Below are 17,450 nucleotides of genomic sequence, written 5' to 3'. Positions count from 1 at the left end.
GACCACAGAACCACATGCCTACTTCTTAGACCTCGCTCCTGCATCCTAGGTACTGCAGTCATCATTAGTATTAGCTCTGGTTCGTTTACCCGGAAGTGGCTTCAATCGTTTTTGTTGCTTCAAAATTTCAGGAGATGGATCGCTACGGGGAACTGTCGCAACTTCTTCCGAAAATGCTTGAAAAGTTAACAGTTGCTCCCTCCAAAAATCCTTGTATTTATTAGTTACCACTGGCCTTCTTCCGATAGGCAAGAAAGAAAGGCTCTGCAGTGGCGAAAAGATGTCAGCATTGATAATAGACGGAACGAGATCCTTTGAAGGCATTGACGGACGACGGGACGGAACGCCCTGGTCAAAACTCATATGGCGAGCGGCCCTGTCAATATTATAAGGAACCACAGTAAGGAGTTCATCAAAGAAAGATGGAATGTATCCCGGCGTACAACTTCGCAGGAAGATGATTTCTCCAGGACTCATGGTTTTTCCATCAGTGTGAAACACAATGTCAGAGGCAGTAGTGAAGGTTTCCGGTTGAACCACGGAAGAATGGATCGGTCCCCGCAGACGGAGATCTATGGCGTACACGTTATCGATAAAATCCACAAGTCTCAACCCGGGTTTTGGACGTCTGTTCTGCCAACGAAGTATCCTTGAACCGTCGTACAAACCAGAGAGCGAAGTTGTGGGGACAGGGGTGTAACCTTTGAAATGTTCCCACAAGCACGCCTGAAGAAAAGCAACATGGATATGCGATTACACATTCTTATACCCGTTGGAAGCATGCATGTCTACCGCCAAGGCATCCAGATGAGAATACAGTGATCCAAGGAATAAGGCACCCAAGGGGGAGAACCACACCTTTCTCCAATTTTATGGCAAACATGACGAGATCTTCTCTTATATTCTTCTTCCCAGAGCCGTCGTCAAAGATGTCCCTAGAAAGCCACAAAGACAGAAATGCAACTAAGCTGATTTCGTCATCCAATGCTTGGTTTGGCCTTGGTTTTGCAGGAGACCACTCAGACACCCACCAAGTATAAAAACATTTCACATCCTTTTTCTTTTGGTCGTATTCTCCCACCTTTTGAAGGATAACAGCGAGGGTGGCCTTTTCTTCGTCAGACAGCGCATAGTGAAAACTTCCAGCAATAGGAAGGTTCATCAAAACAGCTACGCTCTCCATAGTAATGGTCATTTCTCCCCATTTACATATGGCCATGTGCGTGGATGGATGCCATCGAGAAATGAAAGTGATTAAACCTGCAACGTCTTTCTTAATGTGAAGAGTTGCAGACGCAATAACAGCCTCAATGATCTGTGCTTTGGTCAAGTTGTCTTTGATACGCTCATTGCCCAGCATGCGCCTCATCCATCCTTCATAAGATCTCAGTGGAGTGTGACAAACCTTGAAATCAATAGGAGAAGGCGGATACTCATTCTTCCGAATATATAATCTCATCACGTATGATGTAGAAGATGATGGAGCGACCTCTTCATTTTCTGAGCCCGAAAGCAGTGTTATATTATGGCCAGGATGTTTCCTAACATTCGGAAAAGGCACGGTGAACAGTTCATCATCTATATTCGGCATGTCTTTGGAGTTGTCAACACCTACCGACTTGGCAACAGCATTATCCCCAGGTGACATCTTAACAAGAGTCTCTTTGTTCATTCTCCTTTACCTACAACGAAGCACAACGGAAATGAGTTATTACTTCATACTAAGGAAGAAGGTTTAATACGATACAATATGGGTGTGGATATCCAAGACCGATGTATAAAAAAAATTCGAGGAGTAGGTGCCCACGACCAGCGATCATCATGCTCGAATACTCCCTTGGTCGTGGAACGAGCAAGCACGTAGCGAGGCCCACGATCGAGCAGAGCATGCACACAATGGGTTTCACGTTCATTCAGGGTGGCATACAAGCTACGCAAGGGGCAAATAATCATGGCACGATTATCAATGGGTGGATGGTTAAACAAGGTTGTCCGTCGGAATTATGCCTACGAATTTTAAGCCAGGTTTCTACCAAATCATTACCTAAGGCTAGGTTTTGCATGCAACGATGAAAAAGGAGCCAAATAGTATATTCATGGTGGATTCATGGCTTGTTCTACTAAGCAATCCTACCAATATCGACGGTTTTGTTATCAACTTCGTTAGTGGAATTAATCATGATATGTCTGGCAGAGAAGTTTTATCTACAACGGGATAATTTTCTCAAAAGCAAAGAGGTTTACCTAAGAATTAGGGTTTGTGCCACCAAAAAAGAACAAAACAATGAGAAAACGATGAAGCACCTACCTTGTTGGCGGACGAACGACGGCAACGGAAGCAAGTTCCGGCGGCGTCAGCAATGGTGGCAGCGTCAGCAATGCTCTGCAACAGCGGCAGAAAGAGTTTCGAACGGGAAAGGCTGGTCGAGCGAAAAAAATATAAGAAAGAAGAAAAGGGGTCGTTTCCTTTTATACATGAGTAATTGGAGAATCCCAATAGAAAGAGGATTCATTTCCAAGCTCCAACGCCCAAAGAAGGAAGCCGGTCCCACTAAAGCCATGGTCACACCTGGCGTACCCACATGGGTGATTAACACGGCCGGTCAGAGTTCCTCCAGGTACACTTCCTCTTTCTTGTCTTCTTAAGTTGTATATGTCACCATCTAATGCCTACCCCACAATAGTGCAACCATTATGTGCTAGGCAGGGGACTTAATGTTGATGGTGGATTTTAGTTTAAGGCTAAAATTATAAAACCAAATTTAATGCGCTGACATCCTGCAAAGGATAAAGTCATTCGATAAGTGATGAGTACCTCTTCGCTTTATTTATTCGAAGCAATTCAATAAATACACAAAATTCACCCAGAATGGTGAATGCAACAACAATCCCAAATATTCTGTGAATTTATATTAATTAATGCATGATTTGCCTAGTATTTCATGTGATGTTCTCAGCAGAACTCTCATTATTGGCGCGGCATGACGACTGAGTGTTTACTCTCAGCAGAGTAACATGAATCTCCAAGTGTCGATATTGAGATATGCACGAAATACCGGTACAGGCTACACCATTCTCTAACAAAGAGAATCTCGTATCAGCATGCTTTAATTAGCCCGATCAGACATATTTAATTTCCTAAGGGAAATCTGGACTGTCCGTATCAGTCTCAGTAACGATCACGACCACGCAAGTTGACCGCATAATTTAACTAGCCTAGACGAACCCTAACAGGAGGAGTCAATCACCGTGATGTTCACCGGCGGGCCCGCCTATGCCCTAGCCGGTCGAACACCACGCTATGCCCCTAACGCCTGTCAAACGCCGACCCCAAAGAGGGATGGCCGCGTTTCTTTTGGGAAGTCTCAAACGAGCAAGACCGCTCAAAGCAGTCTTAAAATCATCATGACCGTCCAACTTCACCAGCCTGGTTGGACGGATTAGATCATCCCACGATTGATCAGTGAAGCGCTAATGCACATTAGCGGGCCCACTCCTTACCCACCTGATTGGTTTTCTCACGACCAAGCCCTAGAGCAATGAACGCTTGCTCGAAATGTGGCTGACGTGATGCTTAAAGGGTCGCGGAAATCCCACTAGCGTCTTAAATCGATCACAACCATCCAACTTCGCCAGCATGTTTGGATGGCTTAGATCACGCCTAGGACCATCGGGCAAGAACACATAAGTTCACCGTCGTCCCAACATGGTCCCACACGGTCGGTCTCCCCAAATGAGGAGCATAGACTTCCAAACCGTTTGGCCAAAGTTGCGCACGCGTGACTGATCCAAAACCCTAATTAGGGTTTGCGGCATTACATATATTTCGCAGTTTGATCATGACCATCCATCTTCGCCAGCTCGGATGGAGGGTATAGATATAGACTAAGGAGGTCCAGAGAGCATCAACATGATCAACGTGGGCCCACCTACGCATGTAACCGGTCGGCCAAGGTGGACCATGGCCAGGCACCTCGAAACGCGCGCCCAAAGATGGCATGCCGTGGCCTCCTAAGTCCTTTGCGGCAAAGGATTTCTGTCGCAAATCGATCACGACCACTTATCTTTGCCATACAAATTGAGTGGCCTAGATCGCACCTCCGCAAGACAGAGTGGCATGGACTTGTACACCGGCAAGCCGTCTACAAGCATGCCCGGTTGGTCCCACCAAAAACTTTATCCATGCTTGATTTCGGTCAAGCTAAAGAGTGATTCTTGCGCACCTCTTTAAAACCCTAAAATCCATCAACGGTCTGAAACATGTGTCGCAGATCATCTCGTCCGTCCAACTTTGCCAGCTTGGCCGGACAGCCTTGGCTAAGAGTTAAACGGCCAATGAGGCACCTTGGTGGTCACCGTCCGTTACTCTACCACAAGGAGTGATCGGCAGAGGGATGGCCCGCCCACGCGGCCTCTAAACGATCACTCGAAGATGGTTGGGCATGCCGCTATTTTAAGACGCATAATACGCGACTTACTCCGCTAAGCTTTAAAACAGCGATGCTTCATACATATTGATTGTATTCGATGCATTACATGCATAAAGTATACACGATATTTCATGAATATCGATTTCCTAAAGAACTTAGTTATTTAACCTAGCACCGTATGCTACTTCTTGTGGGTCCCATGATCCACTCATTCGAGATATCAAGCATGTCACAAACTGGGGGATACTTATTGTGGTATTGGTCTGGCAGCTTACAGTGTGCAGCGTGCAACGCGCCATCACAAGAACGTGTCAGGAGGCATGGACGGTTAACGATGATGGGAAAAATGGGCAAAGGCGTGATCGTGTGACAATAACTTGCACGACCCCACTACTCCATCACTTCACTTCCTCCACTTCCTATGAGATGAGGTTTGCGCTCAATGACTTGTATAAATAGGTCCTTCACCTATTTCCAACACAAGACGGAGAGAAAACCAAGTGTTGTTAAAGTATCCAGAAAACACCCAGAACTGATAGCTTACATTGTGCAAGCCAGTTCAACATTCTGATACAAGTCATAAACAGCCAACACCTTTACAATCTCAACACATTCTTCGCTTCCCTCCCTAAGATCAACCCCATCTCCTTCATCTTTGTGACCGAAGCAAGTCTGGAACGAGCATTTCTTGGTTTAGGCCATAATTGTATAGATTGGTCTCTCGAATCAAAAGCACTCCCGTGCAATGCATTTGTTTAGGGTTTAGATTCGTTTCTCATCCACACACACCCAAATTTACCAAAACCAGTAGAAACGGTTTTCACCCATAAACAGCTGTAGCTTAGGTCTTTTTATATAGATTCTTTTCTTGCTGCGAACTTTATTCGACTTGTAACCCAAGCTTTCAATCCCATCTGATTTCTAAATAATGTCTACAATCTACTCCATCCATCGCTGTAATCAAACGGCAGAAGACCCATTCAATGTCGGCAAACCTCCATCTCCTTTACTGACTTTCCGGATTTAAACTCTGTCCACATCTCTTCTACTGATTGAACTGTCATTGTGGACCCATAGCTGCACTGCATTTCGGTTCCTTTTTGGCTTTTAAATATGATCTTGGGCATTGCCAGACAACCCCTTGTACTCAACCCATGAACTATGGCTATGACCGGAAGTAACTCCTCATCTTAACTGGCTTTTAGGGCCAAGTAACTCGTAAAGGGGAAATTAGGGGGAGACCCAAAAAAAAATATTCTCATTGTCAATCCCACAATTAATTTTGGGTACCGTGACACCCATAATTATTTCCGTGACACCCATAATTATATGAAATTCTTAAAAATGTATGCATAACGGATTATGCATCCGCATGACAGGTTATGCATCAAGGGTATAATTGGCAACGCAACTTGGATATAACATATCTAAAAATCCGCGCCTTGGAATGTTACAAATTTTATATCGTTGGAAATCTTTTTAAGAGAGCTTCGCAACGAGTACAAACAAGAATATCAAATTTTTGTTTTTCACGAAAAAATCGGAGGTGATCATCATTTTAGGCAAAATTTTCAAAAACTTGATACATAACCATTATGCAGCCACCAAAAAAGATGCATAACACATTCTGCAGACGCATAACAAATTATGCAACCATTTTCTCCACTGCATAACAAATTATGCATTTGGATAACAAAGTTATGCATCTATAACAAGTTATGTAACCATTGTATTAGTGCGTACATATGCATTATGCATCTATTTTGTCGATGCATAAAAGATTATGCAACAATTTTCCCGATGCATATTGCATTATGCAGCCATATTTTCGGATTCATAACAGGTTATGCATCCATTTTCGTGACTGCATAACATGTAATGCAGATGTTATTGTAGGTGCATGACAAGTTATGCAGTCTTTTTTTTTGTTGGTTTTAATAATGACAAAAAAGTTGCTGCATAATGTGTTATGCAACCGTTTTCTGGAATGCATAACAAGTTATGCAACAAATTTTGTAGATGCATAATAGGTTATGCATCAATTTTCACGACTGCATAACATGTTACGCAGATATTTTCTCGACTGTATGACAGGTTATGCAGTCATAACGGCATCATCATCATCTTTCCTGTTTCAATATCTCCCATGCATACAAACCAAAACAGCATAAACACCCAATTTCAGTTCATTTTTTTTGAACTTCCGGCAACAATCCGTACAAAACCAGCCAAAAATTATCTTTCCCTAACTCCTTCGTGTTCAGTCACATGACCAACCACAGATTATAGACTACATTGCCTTTCTGAAACTGTAATAACTCATAGGGATGAATTAGCCAACTAAGTTGGTAAGCATCAACTTCTTATTGAGGTTCTGAGTTTTCAAAATTTAAATGCCGTACACGTAGAGATCATTCAAGTTCCCTTGCTCGATTGGATGCTTTTCCCCACATGACTAGAGTATTTTTACCAGTTTCTTAATTCTTTGTAAATATAATAATGTAGTTCGACAAGGCCCAGGGATCCATTCTACTCTTATGTCTTCTCAATTCACTGAAAGTATCAACAGCTTCATCGATCACAACAGCATCTGAGCATCACTTTATATGATTAATCTCGTCCCATGTAATCTTGAATGCATCAGCACCATGGAAAACTCAACTCAGCTAACACACAGTCCATCCAGCCAACACATTCATATAAAGCTCCATGTTGGTCGTACAGCCCTACACAAAGACACTCCAGGAAACACCTTCTCGAGCTCGTCATCTGTAATTCCACACTTTCCTTCCTTGCACCGATAATAAAATCTCACTCATCTCCAATGATTTGTAGCTCAAACTCGAGCACAACACCATCAACTAGATTCAACTTCTTTCTAATTCCACTGATTTCCCGAGAACCAAAGCTCACAGAAGAGCCAGTTACTCACAACCAATTACCAAATGTCTTGAGCTTTCTCGTCACCACTGCCATTCTCCATCTTCGACTACAACAACACCACGTCCTGTTTTATACACCAGATGGCATCTTACCTGCACATAAACCTGTTTCAATTTTCCCGATGCATAAAACCCCCTTCCTATAATTTAATTTTTATACCTTAAGTAAACCCTAACCTTCTATATAATGACCTAATTAAACTCATCAGAACACACTCCTCGATTGTCAACAACATCAACGATTCAACTTCCAAATCCCACATCGATTTTCAATAGTAAATAATATTTTTAATGGGAAGAAGAAGGTCCAGAAACAGCATCAACAGATCTAGAAGCAGAGATCAATGAAGCAGATAATAATCTTTTTCCACTTCTTCTCAATACAGCGGCAGCCATGGAAAATTCCTGTTCTTTCCTCGCTCTCTATGGAAAAAAAATCTCGGGAAAACATGATTTTAGAAAATAATGGGTTTCGGAGGAATTTCTTCACCAAATATGGGTGCGCGCCTGAACTTCTCCGCCCGTGGGTTTCACAGTGGAGAAAAACTGAAAAATGGGTCTCCCTGTAGTTTTCACACTCGTAAAATCCCAACAAAGTCGAGTCCTAAACTTGAGATACCTCTAGCCTTGTAATTCAATTCTAGCACAAAACCTTGTAGACTGGTCATCGCTGAACCACTTCCTGGTTCATTTCAACTGCGAAATCATCTCCCAATTCTTTGTAAACAACTCGCAAAACCCGCGACAGAACTTGTCATAGATATTGGTACAGTAAACTTGGCTGCACTGGTTCAGGCCTTCTCTCGAACACTCAGTGTGCGTTTTTCCGGTGATTCAGAGATGAACAATATATTGATTTCTAAGACAGTTCTATCTCCTTCCCTGCGTAGCAATGTTCAAACACACAACAACCCATGTCTCCTAATATATTCGAAACTCCAAAACACACATCATTCTTATCGTTCATCACTTCAATTAAGGTTATCAGCTCAAGTTCTTAACTGATTTTCTCTTGATAAAATCTTCACTCAATCTTCCATGTACACTGGAATCCAGTGAGAACCAACTCCTAGTTCATTACAGACGCTTCAATCACCTCTTTATCTTCAATAGAAGCAGTTCTCTTTCGTTGGTTGTTTCTCGGCTTCAAACTCCACACCAACCATTGACAATACATACCCATTTCTGTTGTGCCTGTGTTGAACTCGTATAAGCTTCTCAATCTTAGTCTGAACTCACGAGCCACTGAGACCTTGCTTAGCCGGCGGTGAGGACTTGGTGCAGAGCTGGTGGAGTTGAAATCAGCTGGGACTGGAAATGAATCAAGAATAAAATTTTGACCAGTTCTGTAGGTCAGGAAGTAAAGTATCAACAGGTGGCCCTTCACATTATCACGTATGTCTTTAGCAATTCTTAGGTAATAGTCTGATTTTGACATATTACAAACTTGTGTTGTTCTATGCTTCAAGTCCGTCAATATCCGAGGTTGCCAAACAATGAATTAAGCTCCGGTTTATCTTTTTTCACACCATATGACTCCAAAATACCAATAAAATGCAAAACAAGCATAATACCTGAAAATACAAGAGAAAATAGTAAAGAAAAGTATACGAAATTGATATTCAAATGATGTATTTTGAGCTTCTATCAAATTCCCCCACACTTAATCTTTGCTAGTCCTCGAGCAAATAAAACAAAACTAAAATCCAACAACTCTGTTTCGTCGAGGCTACGTTTAGTCTTAGCATGAATAACAAGCCTTTAAACCCCTAGGTGTCCCTAGTGGACGAGTTATAGTCTCGTGAGGGTTTATTAGAGATATACCCACAAAACCTTACTCCAACTCATAGATATTTTTGAACCATAGAGGATAAACACTAAACTATCTATTTAGTTGGAATTGAACCCAAACTCAGTTGAAATATACCTCATTGTCAAAAAAAATTCCATCTACTTATAAAGGCTGGTGTTCATTCTAAATTGTTCAAAAATCTCTAAAAGTTAGAGTTTTGTATACGTCAATTTTTTTCTTATTGAACCTTACCCCTACACTCAAATCAAACATTGTCCTCAATGTTTCAAACCATTGCAAAAATAATAAGAGGAATACTTGAAAAAGACAAGGAAGTAAGAATTGGAATTGTTCACCTGATTGACGCATACGAATAACATTCGAAATAGATTCCCCATATACCAATAATCTGAAAATTTGGGGATCTACCCATAAAACAATATGCACATATAGCAATAGCTTCACTAATGCACCGGAACCCATCATACCAGGAGATGTGGTGTTAGGAATCGATCATACCAGCACTAATGCACCAGAACTCATTAGAACTCTGCAGTTAAGCGTGCTTGGGCGAGAGTAGTACTAAGATAGGTGACCTCTTGGGAAGTCCTCGTGTTGATTTCCTTTTAATCAAAACAATGTGGACAGGTCTAACAATCAAGGTAGTAATGCTGGTGGTGAATGGCAGGTGGAGAGACACAAAAAGGGAAAGAATGCACCTAAAATTCATGTGGTACCTGAAGTTGTAGTTAACAAGGTGAATGAAGTGGAGAACTTTGAGTTTACTGCTCAGCTGGTGAAAGCTAAGTAGTTGGAGGTGGATTATGCAAAGATCAAAGCTGCTATTGAGGCTGCCTATGTTGAATTGGCAAGAACTAAACATATGTAGCGCTCAAATTCAGTTGTAGTTAATAGTGAAAAAGTGGGTGAAACTGTTTCATTATTAACTAAGTCAGGTTTGGTTGGAAAAAGGATTCCTAATCCTGATAGGTCTTGTGCTACCCCTTCGACTCCTCTTTGTGATGAGTTACTAGCTGGTGAATTTTTATTGAAAACAAATTTGATGCTTTAAATTCTATTCCGATGGTTGTTGCGGAATGTTCTGTTGATGCCAAATTTAGAGCTGCTCAAGAATCTAAGAGATCTCGGATGATATCCCTAAATAAGTTAGCTAACTCTGTATCTGGTACGGTTTCTTCACAAGTTTTGATTACTGAATTTGTCTCGGACTCGGAACTAGAGGATTCTAGTTTAAGAAACCGTGTTTTAAAAGGTAACTCGCCAAGGAAGAATGCTGGTGTTACACCACAGCTAGGTAACATCCCCTCCAAAAATAGTTTTTAATGCGTGTTATGTATTGGAACATAAATGGGTTTGCACGGGATGATGCCAGGTGAAAATTGAAAGAGTTACTTCAAGATTTCAAGCCGTATTTATTTTGTCTTGCAGAACCTAAAGTCCATTGTACTTTTAATTTCTTGCAAGTCCTATATGTGGATGGTTATAAAAAAAGAGGTTATTCATAACTCAGTTGGTTCGTCTAAAAGAAATTTATGGATTTTTTGGTCCATTGATTTGACTAAGCATGTAGTTATTAATTCCAGTAGACAAGTTATTACTATTGCAATGGAGGGTGTGTTGGTGTCCTTTGTTCATGCTAGTTGTTTTCCGGTTACGAGAAGAGGGTTATGGCAACAACTCTCTTCATCTGATAATAATACTCCGTGGCTTGTCATGGGGGATTTTAATTGTGTTTTGCGTAATGAAGAAAAAGAGGGAGGCCGTCAACCGACAACTTCAGTCATAAATGATTTTTGTGATTGGATGGATGATAGTGATCTCTTTGAGGCAGATTTTTTTGGTTCTAAATATACTTGGGCTAATGGGAAATCAGGTGTGCGTAGAATCCTTTGTAAGCTGGATAAAGCGGTAATTAATGAGGCGTGGCTTTCTAAATTTGAGAATTGGCGTTGTAAAGCTCTTCCCCGTGAAGTTTCTGACCATTCTCCTCTTATTGGCTATCCGGTTGTTAATGCTAGACCTAAGCGAGTTCCTTTTAGAGTCCAGAAGATGTGGTTCACACATTCAGATTTCTTGCGTATGGTTATGGAGAGTTGGAATGCTCCTGTTTCTGGGTCTCCTGCTTATATTTTTCCCTACAATCTCAAGAGGCTGAAGATTGCAATGAAGGAGTGGAATTTAAGGGTGTTTGGTAATGTTTATGCTAGGATCAAACATGCTAAATTAACAATGGAAGTAGCTCTTCGTATTTCTGATGAAGACTCGGAGGATATTTCCAAGCTGAATTCTGCCAAGGAAGATTTGACTACTCTTCAGGAGATTCGAACTCAACAAGCTATTATGTTGAAATAAAAGTTAAGAAATAAGTGGATTATGGAAGGAGCTTGTAAAACTTATTTTTTTCATGCCAATATTCGAACTCGCATGAGCAATAATACGATTTCGGAATTGGTTGATGAGAATGGGACTGTTCTCACTAATTGTGACAGGATTAGAGATTACATTGTCTTTTTTTTGAGTCTAAATCTAATGAGGAAGAGCTGCCTACTGATGATCAATTATTCCATTATGAGCATGACAGTATTTCATTGTAGGAAATTCAGCGAATAGATGAAATTCCTACTTTCAATGAGATTAAAAATGTTGTTTATGATCTTGGAGCCGAAAGTGCACCAGGCCCTGATGGATTCTCTGGGTGTTTTTACAGATATTGTTGGGATATCATTCACCAAGACCTATGCAATGCTATTACATATTGCTGGCAACATCAAATGATCCCTAATGGTGCAAATTCTAGCCTTTTGATTTTATTGGCCAAGGTAAGGGGAGCTAACACTCTTCGTAATTTTCGGCCCATTGGTCATAGTAATTTTTTCTTTAAAATTTTTACTAAGATTCTACCTACTAGATTGGGTAGTGTGCTAGATAAGCTTGTTTCAGAAGAACAAGTTGCATTTATGAAGGGGAGAAATATTCATGAAAATATCAGTGTGGCGTCTGAGACGGTTAATGATCTTAAAACTAAGCGTAAAGATGGAAATATGGGTTTAAAGCTAGATATTTCTCAAGCTTTTGACAGGGTTTGCTGGTCTTTTGTTTTAGAGGTTTTTCGGAGGTATGGTTTTTCCCAAAGTTGGTGTTCTTGGATCTATTCGATTCTTAGTTCGGCGCGTATTTCGATTCTTCTCAATGGTAATCCAGAGGGTTCCTTCAAGATTAATAGAGGTCTAAGGCAAGGTGATCCTTTATCTCCGCTCATTTTTGTCTTGATTGAGGATGTTCTAAGCAGAAATCTCACCAAACTCTTCCTTGAGAAGAAAATGACGCAAATGCTTTCAAAAAAAGGTATTTCTCCCACTCACCTTTTCTTTGCTGATGACATGATGATTTTTTGCAAGGGCAATTTGAAGAGTTTGCATAATCTTCTTGCTTTGCTTGGTAAATATCAAACGGCCTCGGGTCAAGCTGTTTGTTGTCAAAAGAGTAAGGTTTATTATGGTAGCTATTCCTTGAGTCGTTGTAGAACTATCATTAAACTTCTGGGCATGGAGGTTTCTACGTTCCCGGATAGGTATTTGGGGTTCAAATTATGCCTGGAGCTGTCAAATATCGACACATTTGCAATGTGATTGATAAAATTAAAAAGCAACTTGTTGTTTGGAAAGGAAAGATGCTCTCTTTTCGGGATCGTGTTGTTTTAATAAATTCAGTGATTGCTAGCTATGCCATTCACAATATTGTTTATAAATGGCCTCGGAAGTTTATTCTTCAATGTGAAAGGGTTATTCGCAATTTTCTTTGGTCGGGTGACTTGGAAACTGCACGAAAATTTGTTGTTGGATATGATAAAGTGTGTTGCCCTGTTAAAGAAGGTGGTTTGGGTATTACGATTATAACAGTCACTAATAGAGCTCTCCTCATGAAATTCTGGTGGTCTATTCGCTCTTCTAATAATAAATGGGCTCGTTTCTTATGGGAGAAATATACAACTAGGAAGGGAAGGGTTAAACAATATGCTGTCAACTCTTCGATTCTTCCTGGAATAAAGTTGGTTCATTCTCTGGTGGACAGAAATACCAAAGTCTTGATTGGCGATGGGAGTGGAAATGAAAGCATTGCAGACCAGCTTGGTGATACTAATCTGGACAGTTCAGTTTTGGTCAGTGATATTTTGGCTAATAATGTTTGGCAGTTGAAGGGTCACGTCCAAAATTTGGTTTGGGCTGGAATTGATATTCATAATTTTCCAACGCCACAAGGATGAGCTGATTGTAGAGTTTGGATGCCTGAACTGACTGGGAATTTCTCTGTTCGTTCAGCCAAACAACTGATCCGTAAAAAATATGCAACTTTGGAGGTTTATGGACTTTTGTGGAGGAAAGTCATTCATCCGAAACTAGCATCTCATAACTGGAAGCTTACTAGGGAGGCATGTCCGACTCAAGACAAAATCAGAAGTAGATTTAAAGTTGATCTTGCGAACAAATGTTATCTATGCAAAGCCGATGAAGAATCCTTAGAACATATCTTGTGGAAATGCTCTTTTTCAGCTCAAATCTGGCGTTGGATTTCAGGTATATTTTCTTTGCGTGCTCACTATGACCTTGTTGTTTCATACAAATCAGCGAATGGTAGGAGTCGTATTATCAAGGATTTGTGGCTGTTAGCAAATATGGTGATTCGCGCTGAACTTTGGCACTCCAGAAATAAGGCTTGCTTTCAAAACAAATCTGTTAGCATCCATTTTTTCAAGCAACGGGTCTTCCATCAGATTCATGAATTTTTTGACCGCTTAAAGAGTTTCATGCATAACACTATGACAGATTTGGATATACTGAATTGCTTTCGAGTGCGACATAGGCAGATCAAATTTTTATAGCCAATTGAATGCAGTTAGAGTCCACCGAATAGAGTTGAATTAATGTTGTGTTATGATGGGGCGGCCAAAGGCAACCCTGGTATTACTGGTGCGGGTGTTGTTGTGCGAGATGTTGAATGTAATTTCATTGGTGCTATGAGTATTGGCTTGGGAAGAACCAAAAAATTTCTGGCAGAGCTATATGGTATAATCGTGGGCTTAGAATGGGCTATGAAATATGAAGTTCGCAAGATATTAGTAAGGTCTGATTCTGTTGGAGCAGTCACGGCCTTGTCTAATAATAAAGTTCCATGGTTTGTAAGACACAGGTGGAGGGATATTCAACACAAATATGAGTCGATTCGTTTTGTGCATACTTATCGTGAAGCTAATTTTGCAGCTGATAATATGGCTAAGATAGGATGTTTTCTTTGAAATGGTGAAGGTTTGAATTATGATGAGAGAACTTATTTTCTAAATTCTTTAGAATTTCCTAATGTCTCTTATTTCAGATTTAAATAGTTTGTAAGTTTTGGGGGTCTTTGGACCTCTTTTCTTGTAAACTCTTTGTAAATATTTGCTATTCATCAATACAATTTTGGACTTACCAAAAAAAAATAGCTTCACAAGAATATTAGCAAATGCAAGGAAAAATTAAACCATCGTCTTATAAGAGTTACCCCCACACTTAGTTTTTTCTACACTCGAAAGTGGATACAAAACATAAGTGGAAGGAACTTCCATTGATTCCTCTTGGCAAACCTACACGGTGTTACACTCAAACACATATGGTGGATACTAGAAGCAAGAAATTCAGATAATATTTTTGAAGCACACAATTCCATCCCCAAATGAGGTATCTTCCTAAAAGTTGGGTTAACAACATTATGAGAAACTACTTCAAGTTTGGAGGATCATCATTAGATAGAGATTCATGTAAAGGGTTAGACAAACCTTGTAAAACCTCATGTATTACCGGATCCTCGAGACTGCTGGATAATTCCATTCCCACATCATAAGTATCATTATTCTCATTCAACCGTTCTTCATCAGTTTCTTCTGTATCTATAACTTGCAAATCTTTATATTCATCATCAGAATCAAAATCTACTCCAAGTAAGTCATCGCAATCCTTATGGTCTTCATCACAAGTTGACTTCTCATTCATAGTATTCAAAATCTCTGAACTAGGGGTGTTATTCACAAAGAATTCATAATCATCATCGCTCTCATACATAACATAAGTCTTACCATTGATAACTTTAGTGTTTCTAAACTCAACTTCTTTCTTTTGAATAGGTGAATGATCATTATCACGATCAAGCGTTGAGCTAGTTACACCATTATTATCAACATTTAAGGATTCGTCTTCGTTGGGATCATCGTACTCTATATTGGCATCCATGGGAATATTAGAATGAGTTTGAACCTCTTCCTTGTTCCGCTCTTCTTGAATTTGATTCATACCATTTCTGATGTTGTCTATATTCCGTTGAAGTTCTTGGAGTGATTCATTGTAACTCAGCCGAAACTCACAAAATTTTCTTGTTGTTTGAAGCATCTGTTGCATCACGGGAATAGTAGATTCAATAAAACTATCAAATTTTTGATTTGAAGATTGCTCCGCCAAACTTGGATAAACACCACTTTCACTCAATGCATAGTTTCCAGCCCAAGTCTCATCCCTTTGAATGGGTGAATGATCATAAGTACGATCCGGAGCTGGGCTAGACTCATTGAAACAAGGTCCGATTGGTTATCTACCAAGTTGTTCTACTTCCTTTAGCTCATAAAGAATTTGATCGAGCATCTGCACATGTCTAGAATTAAACTGATTAAAAGTACAACTATCCTCCCATCCTTGTGATCGTTTATCATATCCAAAAGATTGGTTTTGATTATATCCCAAGTATGGTTGGAAGTTATAAGAATGATAATAAATTGATTACCATAATATGCATGGTTTTGTGAACCATATACGTTGTTCCCAAAAGGATACATCTTGAAAAATAATATGCATACAACTAGTTTAGAGAACTTACCTCTTCTTACCAATTGTGCACACGCAAAACGAGTATTTTTTTATTCCTGAAAATAAGATTCTCATCAAACAAATTAGTAAAAGATAAATATGAAAACTAAATGCAAAAAAAGAAAATTAAATAACAACTCCAACTACCGACTGCTCCCCGGCAGCGGCGCCAATTTTGATGAGGTGTCAAACTCACAAAAAATATATTCCTTACTTTTCTTACACTAATAAATAGCACAATGATAAGCAGGTTCGTTCCTAAGGGAGAGTTGAGCTAAAGTTGTTGATTTAATTTCTTAAAATATGAATAGTGAAAAAACTACGAAACAATATGAATTACAGAGAATATAAGAGTTTTTCTCACAACTCAAAACCTGTGCGCGCACAGGTCACTTATAGCTGCTAAGGCACACCACTTAATCAAAGGTTTTGTACTTTATCAGGTGACTCAATCTGAGCCCATACAAAGCAAAACTAATGGGTGGTTGTTTACTTTGATTCCCAGTTATGTTGGCTTTGTTTTGTGTGTTATGTGTTCTAATCAGTTTGTTGTTATTGTAGATGTTCCTACCGTAACGTACTTATATTGTGTATAGTTCGCGAGGAAAAAACAAACTGTGTCCTCTTCAAAAAAAGAAAAAAAAAGATTGTGTACAGTTCACAAGGAAAACGTTGAGTAAACTGTGTGCATTCTTTTGTAGAGTTTGCTTATGCTTCTATTTGATTATTTTATATTTGACTATTTTTAGATGATTTCATTGGTTTCGATTATTTAAATATCTATTTGCTACTTTTAATATTATTATTATTAACATCTTTGCTATCTTAATTACCTATTTTTCCCTATTTCATGTTTTTTCAATTTTTATTTACAGGATATCTAGGCCCGTGCAAAGCACGGGCGTAGCAACTAGTAACCATAACAATTACGGATTACAGTTCTAAAATCTAGCTTTAGTATTGCATACAAGTTATCTAATTGGCCACTTAAATTTCCTGCAGACAATTCATGGTCATAAGAACGGTAGAAGACAAGCAATAAAACGATATTGAGGATTAAAAAATCAAGTCACATAGCTTCTGAAATATCCCTAATCAACAAGTATTTTGTATACACATAATCCAACACCGACCACGTGTCAAAAGAATCACACGTGGACAATGCATGACATAGAAACATCAAGATATGATGAAAAAATGGGGGTACAACAACCACACCCAATATTTCGCTTAGCAATCTGTATGGACAAACTCCAATATACTTTCAAAAGAATCAACTAGACAGTCAGACTCAATCTAGATAAAAAGTATATCAAAGAGTTTATATCTTAATCTCTCGATTTGATATATACTAAAGCAAATAGAAATCTGCGAG

The 17,450-nt window shown here is 39.6% G+C and overlaps 1 protein-coding gene and 1 non-coding gene across 2 annotated transcripts; both read left to right on the top strand.

The window, feature by feature from the left end:
* The first annotated feature begins 9,669 nt into the window (after positions 1-9,669).
* Positions 9,670-9,788, top strand: LOC113284657. Its single transcript, XR_003328297.1, has one exon. It is a non-coding gene; the product is annotated as a 5S ribosomal RNA (ribosomal RNA).
* Positions 9,789-10,247: 459 nt separating this feature from the next.
* Positions 10,248-11,537, top strand: LOC113279472. The gene is made up of 2 exons (XM_026528166.1): positions 10,248-10,479; positions 10,756-11,537. Exons 1-2 carry the CDS (start codon positions 10,248-10,250, stop codon positions 11,535-11,537), a joined length of 1,014 nt encoding a protein of 337 aa, XP_026383951.1.
* Positions 11,538-17,450: the final 5,913 nt, after the last annotated feature.

Source organism: Papaver somniferum, chromosome 5 (assembly GCF_003573695.1).
Source record: "Papaver somniferum cultivar HN1 chromosome 5, ASM357369v1, whole genome shotgun sequence".
NCBI lineage: Eukaryota > Viridiplantae > Streptophyta > Magnoliopsida > Ranunculales > Papaveraceae > Papaver > Papaver somniferum.
Note: the sequence above shows the minus strand (reverse complement) of the source record. Positions and strands in the feature narration are given on the sequence as shown.

Coding starts and splice junctions, on each gene's coding strand:
- LOC113279472 (XM_026528166.1), top strand. CDS start 10,248: ATGGTTGTTGCGGAATGTTCTGTTGATGCCAAATTTAGAGCTGCTCAA. Junction 10,480..10,755: donor TGGTGTTACACCACAGCTAG/GTAACATCCCCT, acceptor CTAAGCATGTAG/TTATTAATTCCAGTAGACAA.